The sequence below is a fragment of the Musca vetustissima genome, unplaced genomic scaffold (assembly GCF_032173495.1).
Source record: "Musca vetustissima isolate MV318-11 ecotype Yass unplaced genomic scaffold, APGP_CSIRO_Mvet_v1 utg4668, whole genome shotgun sequence".
Taxonomy (NCBI): Eukaryota; Metazoa; Arthropoda; class Insecta; order Diptera; family Muscidae; genus Musca; species Musca vetustissima.
Window position 1 is genome coordinate 110,750 of NW_026879841.1, and position 13,607 is coordinate 124,356.

General features: G+C 32.2%; 1 protein-coding gene across 1 annotated transcript in view; it reads right to left on the reverse strand.

The window, feature by feature from the left end:
• LOC133324972 (fat-like cadherin-related tumor suppressor homolog) overlaps positions 1-12,593 on the reverse strand; it is a 117,973-nt gene extending 105,380 nt beyond the window's left edge. The window contains exon 1 of the mRNA XM_061533795.1: positions 11,757-12,593. Coding sequence (XP_061389779.1) covers positions 11,757-12,593 — 837 coding nt within the window. The remainder of the gene's footprint in view (positions 1-11,756) is intronic.
• Positions 12,594-13,607: the final 1,014 nt, after the last annotated feature.

The following is a 13,607-nucleotide window of genomic DNA, read 5'->3' on the forward strand; positions in this document are numbered from 1 at the left end:
GTCCTTGATCGAGTTAACGAGAGATTTGGGTTCGCAACATTCGGTCTCCAGTTGGCGAATCTTGTGGGTCTGGGGCTTAACAATTATTCTTGCCGTCTCTTGGGCAAGGGCAAACGACACGGTTTCGGCAAATGACGCTTTTGGTGACGCATATGTTGCACATTTAATCTCAGGGTCACGTATGCCATTCACAAAGGTTTCGATTTTCATACGGTAGCACCAAACGTTCCACCTCCGCTGCAAAGTCTTGTAACGTCTCCTTTGCCCTCTGTACTCTTCCCCTTAGTTCCATAAGGTAGATGTTTTGTTTATGTTCGCCACCGTACTTACGTTCCAGTGCAGCAATAACATCTTCATAGTTGTTCCTAGAAGCGACAGGAATACTCTGTATAACATCAGCAGCACTGCCCTTCAATGCAAGAAGTAGTGCAACCGCTTTGTCGCTGTCGTTCCACGAATTTCTAGAAGCCACTGTCTCGAACTGTAACTTGAAAACATTGAATGACGTAGAGCCGTCGAATACAGGAGGTTTGATTTTTAGTGTGTTATCAGGAACTCGCACCGGACCACCTTTGATTTCCAGCTCCGACATTTTCTTCTCCAGATTCGTAAACCTGTGGCCGTGGGCCAGAAATTTCTCATCCACAGATAGAATCTTCTCGTCAACCGACTGCACTTTCTTATCCAACTCTTTAATTTCCTCCACGGTTTCCCCTCTCCTTCCAATAACTTCTGTAATGTTCTCGAGTTTCTCGTTCATTATTCTCGAATTTTCGTCAAACATTCTACAATTCTCTGCCTTGAGTTCATCTAACTTTCTGGAATTCTCTTCGAACATTCTTCGCTCCTTCTGGAATTTTCCTCAAACATTTTAGCCAGCATTTCTCTTAAATCGTCACCTCTGGCAGCTACTGACGAGACTTCCCCACCGTTGGATTCGCCCATTTCCGATAAATCCACTTCATCCTTACTGTCAAACTCATATGTATCGATGTTCATACCACGCACTCGAACTCATCCAACAGACGTTTTTGTAGTTCAGCCTTGTTGCCAGTAGAGGACAATTCCAATTGATTGAGCTCCTTCTTCAAGTCTTCCACTCGTAGATCCTTAAACTTCATCGTAGTATTATCGTAATCTCACTTCCGACACCAATTGTTACGTTCTTGGATTTTACTTAATCCCATGTAGACGTTGTTTTATTTCCCAATACAGTTCGTACTAAATAAAACGCGGGTTCTTTCTGATTACGAATATTACAATGATTTTATGACACAACTTTACTTTGCACTTTACTTTACTTGACGGTTTCAATTCGCGATCAGATTCACAACTGACTAACTGCCTTGCCATTCCCCTATTTATATGAGCCTTGCCTGTCGCTACAGAAGTTTCTAGACGATCTGGTAACACCTAGATTACGAACAATCTACCAATGCAACAAACACATACAAACTTACATTGAGTGAACAATAACAACAACACATATACAGGCGAGGGAGTAACAAAGAAAGAGGAATTACATTGAGTGAACAATAACAACAACACATATACAGGCGAGGGAGTAACAAAGAAAGAGGAATTAAGCGATCATCAATTATGACGTTTAACAAGAATTGTACGTCAATAACAAAATAGAAAATGAAAGAGGAAATGGAAGGATGTAGAAAAATCTATGCAGTAGTTGTTGTTGTTCTTAAATTAACGGAATTCATCTTAAATCGAAAGTTATATTCGTAACAATATGCAAAATATAGGCAAAAAATTAGCAAAATATATGCAAATATGAGCAACATATTTCACATATGCAATCATTTTAATCATGGTAATTTTTTAAATTTTTATAAAATACACCTCGAATTTGTGTGCTTTCATTATTTTTACGCTATGTCCCAATTTATATTAGGCGAGTTTAATTGCGACAAGTCTTTGTTTGAAGGAGGGAGGGGAAAGGGGAACAGAAATTAAAAAATTGCTCGTACCGGCAATTTTCTGGCAATTCGAATTTTGTTTGTAGTGTCAGTAAGTCTCAATTTAGATTGGGCGAGTTTACTTGCGGCAAGTCTTTGTTTGCAGGAGAGAGGGCCAAGGGGAATAGAATTTGAAAAAAATTGCCAGAACCGACAATTTTCTGGCAATTAGTTTTGTGTATTTTGTTTGCAGTGCCAGTAATTTGAAATACCAATCCAGAACATTGTCACAAAATGTAAAAAAAAAATATTTTTTGAAACTGAATTGCCTTGTATAGACGCATGAAGCAAGTTCAAAAGAGAACGATAATAATTGCCGCAAGTAAACTCGCCTAATCTAAATCAGGACTATACAAATCAAATTTTGTATGTATGCGTTTCATGGTTCAACTGTTAGATATTTGGGGCATAATGAAAAATTTGCTAAATATACGTATAAAACATGCAAACGTATATGAACAGTTATATGGGGATATACTAAAACGTGGACCGATATATCCCATTTCCAATACCAAGCATCCTAGAAGTAATAACAATATATGTGTAAAATTTCAAAGTTCTATCTTTAATATTGCGACCTAGCATACCGTGCTTTTGTTTGCCTATATTTTGCATATTTATCGCATATCAACCTAGCATACCGTGCTATTTTATATTTTTGCATATTCTGCATATTTTTGCATATTTTGCCTATATTTTGCATATTTTGTATATTTTTGCACATTTTGCATAATATACATATTTAGCATATTTTTGCATATTTTTGCCTATATTTTGCATATTTTTGTATATTCGTCATATTTTTGCATATTTTTTATATTCTTGCATATTTTTGCATATTTTGTATTTTTTCATATTTTGCATATTTTTGCATATTTTTCGCTATTTTTTGCATATTTATCGCATACCGACCTAGCATACCGTGAATATTTTTTGCAGATTTTGTATATTTTTGCATATTTTGCATATTTTTGCATATTTTGCAGTTTTTTTATATTTTGCATATTTTTGCCTATTTAGCATATTTTTCCCTATATTTTTTGCATATATTTCGCATATTTATCGCAAATCGACCTAGCATACCGTGCATATTTTGCATATTTTTTACATATTTTTGCATATATTTTGCATATTTTTATCATGACTCCAAATATCGATCAAATGGAGCATGAAACGCCTAAATACAAAATTTGAGTCCAATCGGATAAAGCACAAAAAATATGCAAAAATCCGAGGTCTATTTATTACCAATATTTTAAGATTTTGACAAGAACACTTCATTTAAAAAAAATGCATTTTAATAATATGCAATATGTTCATATTTCGCGAGTTATAACCTTGCAAACCTCAGAATTCAAGGAATTTAAAAGATTTTTGTAATTTCCCATATATATATATATATATATATATTGATAAGTAAGATATCGGTAGTCCAAAAATCCAACATTAATGTTCGACTACAGATATTTCGTAGTATAATATCAGCAAAAATATTCGTGTTGTTTGTATTTGTTTCGATTCAATAGATTAAAATATACAATTTTATATAATATTTATATATATTTGTCTAATTCTAACAGTTGTAATAATAAAAAAAATGGCTTGAGTTGTCTCAATCAATCCTAATAGTTCAATGTCACACGTTTCTCATTAATTGTTCAACGACCAATACAATCTTTCATTCCCATTACACCAATCTTACAATATATTTGCATTAGAACTTTTAGCCGGTGAATATAATTGACAATAAATCCGGTACAATGCTCGTACCGGCAATTTTCTGGCAATTCGAATTTTGTTTGTAGTGTCAGTAAGTCTCAATTTAGATTGGGCGAGTTTACTTGCGGCAAGTCTTTGTTTGCAGGAGAGAGGGCCAAGGGGAATAGAATTTGAAAAAAAATTGCCAGTACCGAAATTTTCTGGCAATTAGTTTTGTGTATTTTGTTTGCAGTGCCAGTAATTTGAAATACCAATCCAGAACATTGTCACAAAATGTAAAAAAAAATATTTTTTGAAACTGAATTGCCTTGTATAGACGCATGAAGCAAGTTCAAAAGAGAACGATAATAATTGCCGCAAGTAAACTCGCCTAATCTAAATCAGGACTATAGAAATCAAATTTTGTATGTATGCGTTTCATGGTTCAACTGTTAGATATTTGGGGCATAATAAAAAATTTGCTAAATATACGTAAAAAACATGCAAATATATGAACAGTTATATGGGGATATACTAAAACGTGGACCGATATATCCCATTTCCAATACCAAGCATCCTAGAAGTAATAATAATATATGTGTAAAATTTCAAAGTTCTATCTTTAATATTGCGACCTAGCATACCGTGCTTTTGTTTGCCTATATTTTGCATATTTATCGCATATCAACCTAGCATACCGTGCTATTTTATATTTTTGCATATTCTGCATATTTTTGCATATTTTGCCTATATTTTGCATATTTTGTATATTTTTGCACATTTTGCATAATATACATATTTAGCATATTTTTGCATATTTTTGCCTATATTTTGCATATTTTTGTATATTCGTCATATTTTTGCATATTTTTTATATTCTTGCATATTTTTGCATATTTTGTATTTTTTCATATTTTGCATATTTTTGCATATTTTTCGCTATTTTTTGCATATTTATCGCATACCGACCTAGCATACCGTGAATATTTTTTGCAGATTTTGTATATTTTTGCATATTTTGCATATTTTTGCATATTTTGCAGTTTTTTTATATTTTGCATATTTTTGCCTATTTAGCATATTTTTCCCTATATTTTTTGCATATATTTCGCATATTTATCGCAAATCGACCTAGCATACCGTGCATATTTTGCATATTTTTTACATATTTTTGCATATATTTTGCATATTTTTTGCATATTTTTATCATGACTCCAAATATCGATCAAATGGAGCATGAAACGCCTAAATACAAAATTTGAGTCCAATCGGATAAAGCACAAAAAATATGCAAAAATCCGAGGTCTATTTATTACCAATATTTTAAGATTTTGACAAGAACACTTCATTTAAAAAAAATGCATTTTAATAATATGCAATATGTTCATATTTCGCGAGTTATAACCTTGCAAACCTCAGAATTCAAGGAATTTAAAAGATTTTTGTAATTTCCCATATATATATATATATATATATATATATTGATAAGTAAGATATCGGTAGTCCAAAAATCCAACATTAATATTCGACTACAGATATTTCGTAGTATAATATCAGCAAAAATATTCGTGTTGTTTGTACTTGTTTCGATTCAATAGATTAAAATATACAATTTTATATAATATTTATATATATTTGTCTAATTCTAACAGTTGTAATAATAAAAAAAATGGCTTGAGTTGTCTCAATCAATCCTAATAGTTCAATGTCACACGTTTCTCATTAATTGTTCAACGACCAATACAATCTTTCATTCCCATTACACCAATCTTACAATATATTTTCATTAGAACTTTTAGCCGGTGAATATAATACTCCATATGACAATAAATCCGGTACAGTAAGAATATTGTTAAAATGTTTTCAATTAAGGTAAATTCTATAGCAAAGGTTTAACCCTTTCCGGACATTTAAAATTACACTCTTCCTTTGTAATTTTTCGGTTTTCCTATGTACCGTTACAATTGATGTCCTTGTTTTTGGTGAAAGACAGACAAAACTGTCCGAGGGTTAAAATAAGAATTGCTTTTCATTATTTTTACGCTATGTCCCAATTTATATTAGGCGAGTTTAATTGCGACAAGTCTTTGTTTGAAGGAGGGAGGGGAAAGGGGAACAGAAATTATAAAATTGCTCGTACCGGCAATTTTCTGGCAATTCGAATTTTGTTTGTAGTGTCAGTAAGTCTCAATTTAGATTGGGCGAGTTTACTTGCGGCAAGTCTTTGTTTGCAGGAGAGAGGGCCAAGGGGAATAGAATTTGAAAAAAAATTGCCAGTACCGAAATTTTCTGGCAATTAGTTTTGTGTATTTTGTTTGCAGTGCCAGTAATTTGAAATACCAATCCAGAACATTGTCACAAAATGTAAAAAAAAATATTTTTTGAAACTGAATTGCCTTGTATAGACGCATGAAGCAAGTTCAAAAGAGAACGATAATAATTGCCGCAAGTAAACTCGCCTAATCTAAATCAGGACTATAGAAATCAAATTTTGTATGTATGCGTTTCATGGTTCAACTGTTAGATATTTGGGGCATAATAAAAAATTTGCTAAATATACGTAAAAAACATGCAAACGTATATGAACAGTTATATGGGGATATACTAAAACGTGGACCGATATATCCCATTTCCAATACCAAGCATCCTAGAAGTAATAATAATATATGTGTAAAATTTCAAAGTTCTATCTTTAATATTGCGACCTAGCATACCGTGCTTTTGTTTGCCTATATTTTGCATATTTATCGCATATCAACCTAGCATACCGTGCTATTTTATATTTTTGCATATTCTGCATATTTTTGCATATTTTGCCTATATTTTGCATATTTTGTATATTTTTGCACATTTTGCATAATTTGCATATTTAGCATATTTTTGCATATTTTTGCCTATATTTTGAATATTTTTGTATATTCGTCATATTTTTGCATATTTTTTATATTCTTGCATATTTTTGCATATTTTGTATTTTTTTCATATTTTGCATATTTTTGCATATTTTTCGCTATTTTTTGCATATTTATCGCATACCGACCTAGCATACCGTGAATATTTTTTGCAGATTTTGTATATTTTTGCATATTTTGCATATTTTTGCATATTTTGCAGTTTTTTTATATTTTGCATATTTTTGCCTATTTAGCATATTTTTCCCTATATTTTTTGCATATATTTCGCATATTTATCGCAAATCGACCTAGCATACCGTGCATATTTTGCATATTTTTTACATATTTTTTGCATATATTTTGCATATTTTTTGCATATTTTTATCATGACTCCAAATATCGATCAAATGGAGCATGAAACGCCTAAATACAAAATTTGAGTCCAATCGGATAAAGCACAAAAAATATGCAAAAATCCGAGGTCTATTTATTACCAATATTTTAAGATTTTGACAAGAACACTTCATTTAAAAAAAAATGCATTTTAATAATATGCAATATGTTCATATTTCGCGAGTTATAACCTTGCAAACCTCAGAATTCAAGGAATTTAAAAGATTTTTGTAATTTCCCATATATATATATATATATATATATATATATTGATAAGTAAGATATCGGTAGTCCAAAAATCCAACATTAATGTTCGACTACAGATATTTCGTAGTATAATATCAGCAAAAATATTCGTGTTGTTTGTATTTGTTTCGATTCAATAGATTAAAATATACAATTTTATATAATATTTATATATATTTGTCTAATTCTAACAGTTGTAATAATAAAAAAATGGCTTGAGTTGTCTCAATCAATCCTAATAGTTCAATGTCACACGTTTCTCATTAATTGTTCAACGACCAATACAATCTTTCATTCCCATTACACCAATCTTACAATATATTTGCATTAGAACTTTTAGCCGGTGAATATAATTGACAATAAATCCGGTACAATGTAAACGTACTATTATGTACTCCCTATGAAGCAGAATGAAAAAAGGACATACAGCAGTGTTTAAAAAGAAACCAATCTGTATGCAGTAAGAATATTGTTAAAATTTTAGTTTTCAATTAAGGTAAATTCTATAGCAAAGGTTTAACCCTTTCAGTGTTTTTGTCGAATATATTCGACATTTAAAATTACACTCTTCCTTTGTAATTTTTCGGTTTTCCTATGTACCGTTACAATTGATGTCCTTGTTTTTGATGAAAGACAGACAAGACTGTCCGAGGGTTAAAATAAGAATTGCTTTTTTTCCTAAACTCGGTGCCTTCATATGATTTTAAGTACAAAATTTTAGATTTTTATTCCAACAAAATTCCAACAAATTTTTTGACACTGAAAGGGTTAAGAGAAATCTAAACAGTCTCCTTACGTTCTGGATAAAACCAAGGTCAACTGTACATATCTTAGTATTTTAAACAAACCTAGATCAAGTCAGAGAATGCAATATTACTGATTTATAGAGATGGGCAGTGGGTAAATACCCAAAGGGAAAATCCCCGGTAAATTGGGTAAATACGCATTTGTGGGTATTTATTTGGGTATTTACTATATTGAATCGATAATACAAAATCTTACACCCTATTTCCGGGTTTCTGTTATCAATTCGATTTAGAATGGATAGTTTTACGATACCTTAAAGACGTGGGTAAAAACTTGGGTAAATACCCTAGTTTTTACCCAAAAATTGGGTATAAACTCATTAACTGCCGAACCACTTGACATAGGCGGCCAAAATTTTGCACACATGTTTCTAATGTCAAAGCAAATATAGAAATCCAACATGGGGTCCCTGCGTCCAAGTTTTGATATAGCCCCCATATAACCATATCTCCCGATTTAAGGTATTTTTGTCTATTAGACACATTTTACCACCAAATTTGCTGTAATTTGTCACAAAGTGTTATTTTTGCATACATGATTTTAATGTCAAAGCAAATATAGAAATCCAAAATGGGGTCCCTGGGTCCATGTTTTGATATAGCCCCCATATAACCGTATCTCCCGATTTAAGGTATTTTTTGTCTATTAGACACATTTTACAACCAAAGTGGCTGTAATTTGGCACAGAGTGTTCTTTTTGAGTACAAAATGTCCATTTTATGTATGTAGGTCCACGTTTACTGGTAGCCCCCATACAAAGGTACCCCTATTTTGAGTATTTACCCAAAAATTGGGTATAAACTCATTAAATGCTGAACCACTTGACATAGGCGGCCAAAATTTTGCACACATATTTCTAATTTCAAAGCAAATATAGAAATCCAAAATGGGGTCCCTGGGTCCAAGTTTTGATTTAGATCCCATATAACCGTATCTCCCGATTTAAGGTATTTTTTGTCTATTAGACACATTTTACAACCAAATTGGCTGTAATTCGGCACAGTGTGTTCTTTTTGAGTACAAAATGTCCATGCAAAATTTTATGTATGTACCCAAAGATTGGGTATAAACTCATTAACTGCCGAACCACTCGACATAGGCGGCTAAAATTTTGCACACATATTTCTAATGTCAACGCAAATATAAAAATCCAAAATGGTATAGCCACCATATAACCGTATCTCCCGATTTAAGGTATTTTTTGTCTATTAGACACATTTTACAACCAAATTCGCTGTAATTTGGCTCAGAGTGTTCTTTTTGAGTACAAAATGTCCATGCTAATTTTTATGTATCTAGGTCCACGTTTACTGGTGGCCCCCATACAAAGGTACCCCTATTTTGAGTATTTACCCAAAAATTGGGTATAAGTGGAAGTTCTTATTCTACTTTCCGTTTGCACTATTTCAGCCACATTTACCAAACGATGTAGTTTGACATTATCCACATAAATAACTTTTAAAGTATATTGACCCGCGCGATGCCTCTTTTTTAACGAATGCTCTTCCGGGATACCTTCAACCCTTTCTTTGAATATTGCGTGTAAAATGTCCTTTCATATGAAATGGGCCTTAGCAAGTGAAAATGTTGTTGGGGGATTCCATTGCTTTCATTCATAATTTTGAACAGGTAAACCTCGTCGTTATGTCATAATTTACCGCTGATGGATATAATATTTGGAAATACCAACTTCGTATTACCCTCATTCATAATTTAAAACAGGTAAACCCCGTCGCCAGTCATAATTTACCGCTCATCCTTATCATGCGGTGCGGACAATTTTTGGAAATACCAGACTCGTATTACCCGTATTCATAATTTAGAAATAAGAACTTCCACTTACTGGGAATCGGGAGATATGGTTATATGGGGGCTATATCAAAACTTGGACCTAACGACCCCATTTTGGATTTCTATATTTGCTTTGACATTAGAAACATGTGTGCAAAATTTTGGCCGCCTCTGTCAAGTGGTTCGGCATTTAATGATTTTATACCCAATTTTTGGGTAAATACTCAAAATAGGAGTACCTTTGTATGGGGGCTACCAGTAAATGTGGACCTACATACATAAAATTGTGCATGGACATTTTGTACTCAAAAAGAACACTCTGTGCCAAATTACAGCCAATTTGGTTGTAAAATGTGTCTAATAGACAAAAAAAAATACCTTAAATCGGGAGATATGATTATATGGGGGCTATAACAAAACTTGGACCCAGAGACCCCATGTTGGCCGCCTATGTCACGTGGTTCGGCAGTTAATGAGTTTATACCCAATTTTTGGGTAAAAACTCGGGTATTTACCCAAGTATTTACCCACGTCTTTAAAGTATCGTAAAACTATCCATTCTAAATCGATTTGATAACAGAAACCCGGAAATAGGGTGTAAGATGTTGTATTACCGATTCAATATAGTAAATACCCAAATAAATACCCGCAAATGGGTATTTACCCACCCCTTGGGTATTTACCCGGTAAATACCATCTCTACTGATTCATAATGATGATGAAGAGAAGAAAAAGTGTAGACATTAGCAGAATTACTTAACTGGTGGTTATTATTACTACTGATAACGTGTAGATGTTAGCAAAATTACTGGACTGGTAGTTATTATTACAACTGATAGAACCAAAAATTATAAGTCGAAAAATCTCGATATGATACAATTTGTTACTTCCTTTTATACTTTTGATGCTATTTCTCAGAATCAATGCGGAATTTTGGAAGTTTATTTTGACTATCTTATTTTCATCGGATGCCATTTCAACTGTTTTGAGTTTACAACCAAAGTGTTTCTATTTTCTATATGTAGATTAATTAAATGCAATGGTCGCCCATTTTTATATGGATGGTGCGTATTTGCAACTAAGTTACTCGGATACATTTTGAAGTGAGAATCTGTATGAATTCTTATGCTACTTCCATGTTATGAAATCCCCGTAAAATCTATTTAACGGTTTATGATTCCACCAACAAAACTTTTTTATTTTCTATATGTTTACTACTTACACCTACGTTTTTCTGATAAATTTTGAAGTCGGTATCTGTAAACGTTCTTAAAATATATGCATATAACAAGTGAATAATTATTGAGGAACGACTACTATTGATGCTAAAACTCTGCATCCACGCGAAAATTTTTAAGTTATTAAGCCATATTACTTTCAGGGCAACGTAGGCGATGATAAATACTATCAACGGCTTTGAGTGGCTTCAACATGGCTAAGCCCAGGCATATATTTAATTTTTTGTAAATTTAACAATAGAAAACAATCTCTGAAATCTTCCTGGGTCTTTACAACAACAAAAATTAAAAATTTACAATAGCAGTGCCAAAGCATGTTCACTCATTTACATTTTGTCCACAGCTTTCTGTTTACGCTTCTAGAAAAAAGATTGTCATATAAAAAATTGGTCACGCTTTATTAATGTCCGTGTTTCTGTATCGAATAAAGGATTATTCTGGCATTGATAACGCAAATTTGCATAGGTTATGAAGTTGCATTCATATAATTTTCTCAATCTCACCACATAATTTTAAAATTAAATTGTTGCAATATTTTTGTTCTTTGGAATAAGATTATTATTTATCTGACTCTCACAAATTAACATTTCGATTAGTTAAGCATATATGTAAATATTATTATTTATATAAGATACTTTATTATACGCCTTCTATAAATTTTTAACCCAAAGAGGAAATGTTTGAATTATTAATTGTATTGAAAATTAAAACGAACTTACCTTTTCAATATTAATCAAAACTTTGGCCTTGCTAGTTTGGTGGTTGTGATGCAGCATTGCGGAACCTCGATCCACTGCTAGAACTGTAATTTCCAAAGTTGTGCCGCCCATATTGATTAATGGTCTAACGTTTGATATAACTCCGGAAGATGCGTGGATTACAAAATATGGATTGGATTCCAAGAAACTGTAGTAAATCTCTCCATTTAACCCTAAATCCGCGTCTTCGGCTGTCACCTTGATAATGCTGCTATGTACGGGAATATCTTCAAATATAGTAGCCGAATATTCAGTAGGATAGAAAAGAGGACTTAAATCATTTCTGTCAAGAACTTGCAGATTTATTGTACATTCCGCTTCAAGTAATATATTGCTACCATTCTCAATGCATGTTACTAATGCCTTTACTTTGAAATTATAGTCCTCATTTTTTTCTCGATTTAATACTACATTGCTAGTTCTCGTTCTTATCGCCAAAAAAGCAAAATTACCCACAGTTCTCTCTTCGGCTTTAAACAGCTTATCTCGATCTCCAGAAATGATTCGAAAAGCTGTATTACATGAATTGGGTATTTCTAAGCCAATTTTTTCGTCGTAGGACGTAGGTGTAGCATACGTTCTGCCAATACTATTTTCCGGAATCGTAACATTGTACTCTCTTTTCTTGAAATCAATCTTATATGTGTTATATTGTTGATGACTGCGAATTTTAGGGGGATATATGTATTCTAATTGATCAGCATAACAGACTTGTACCACTCTCCATAAGACCACAATTAAATGAAGCACCACTGTATACGTACACGTTAACATATGCACATTAAGTTTAATCTTCATATTAAATATTCCCAGGACTTAACATAATTACAAAATCTGAAATTAAAAACAAAAAATAATAAATTGCCGGTTTAAATAATAAATCATAAATACAAAATTCATTATGAAAGGAAAAATTATCTATGGAAAAGGAATTGACTTAATTTTTGATACGATAACTAAACTAAATCAACTCTACTCCTCCTACTATTTTCTCCTCTCATCCACTCTTTTCTCTTTCCCGTTTTCTTTTCAGGTATCAGAGATGATCACAATGGACAATAGCCTCCGAGTGAATGGTTTTTACTAACAACCGTAGATCCCTAACCTAAATCAACTCTACTGTACAAACAGAAAACCTATGAATTTCAGTAGATTTTACCATTATAATTATTACGTTTAGGTTCCTACACCAATTTCACTTCTTATAGATCATTTTTAAAAAAATTTTATTACAACACGCCATATTGACTTTCTTAAAACCTCATATCAACTGGAATCCGATCCAGTGGAGAAATATTATGTTCTCGGATGAATTAAAGTTTAATATTAAAGGTTCACACTCTAAAAATTTTCGCCTATAATGGTATCGGGATGTTTTTCTTTTTATGGAGTGGATCTGAGTGGAAAAAATCAAAAAGTTACTTTAGTTTTGACCAATCAAAAATTGGGCCAATATAGTTTTCTAAAGCCAATTTGATTTAACTTATATATTTAATGTTCATGGTTAACCCTATAAAAAGCTTTACTGAAGTCAGCTTTACTGAATTGTATCGGTTTGATTACGCTGAATAAACCCATTTATTACGGTGGACTTAAGATTGGTTTAACTTTGTGCGAAATTGCATAAGTAATAATTTTTTGAACAATTTTGAATTTGCACTTAATATAGCAATTCCTCTATAATTTCAGTCAAAAATATATCCAATGTATCTGAACACTACTTTATAATTATGCTAAGATGTATTTCTATTGCCAGAAAACCGTCCATATATTTGAATCTGACCTCCTTATTGCTATTTTCATCGTATATTT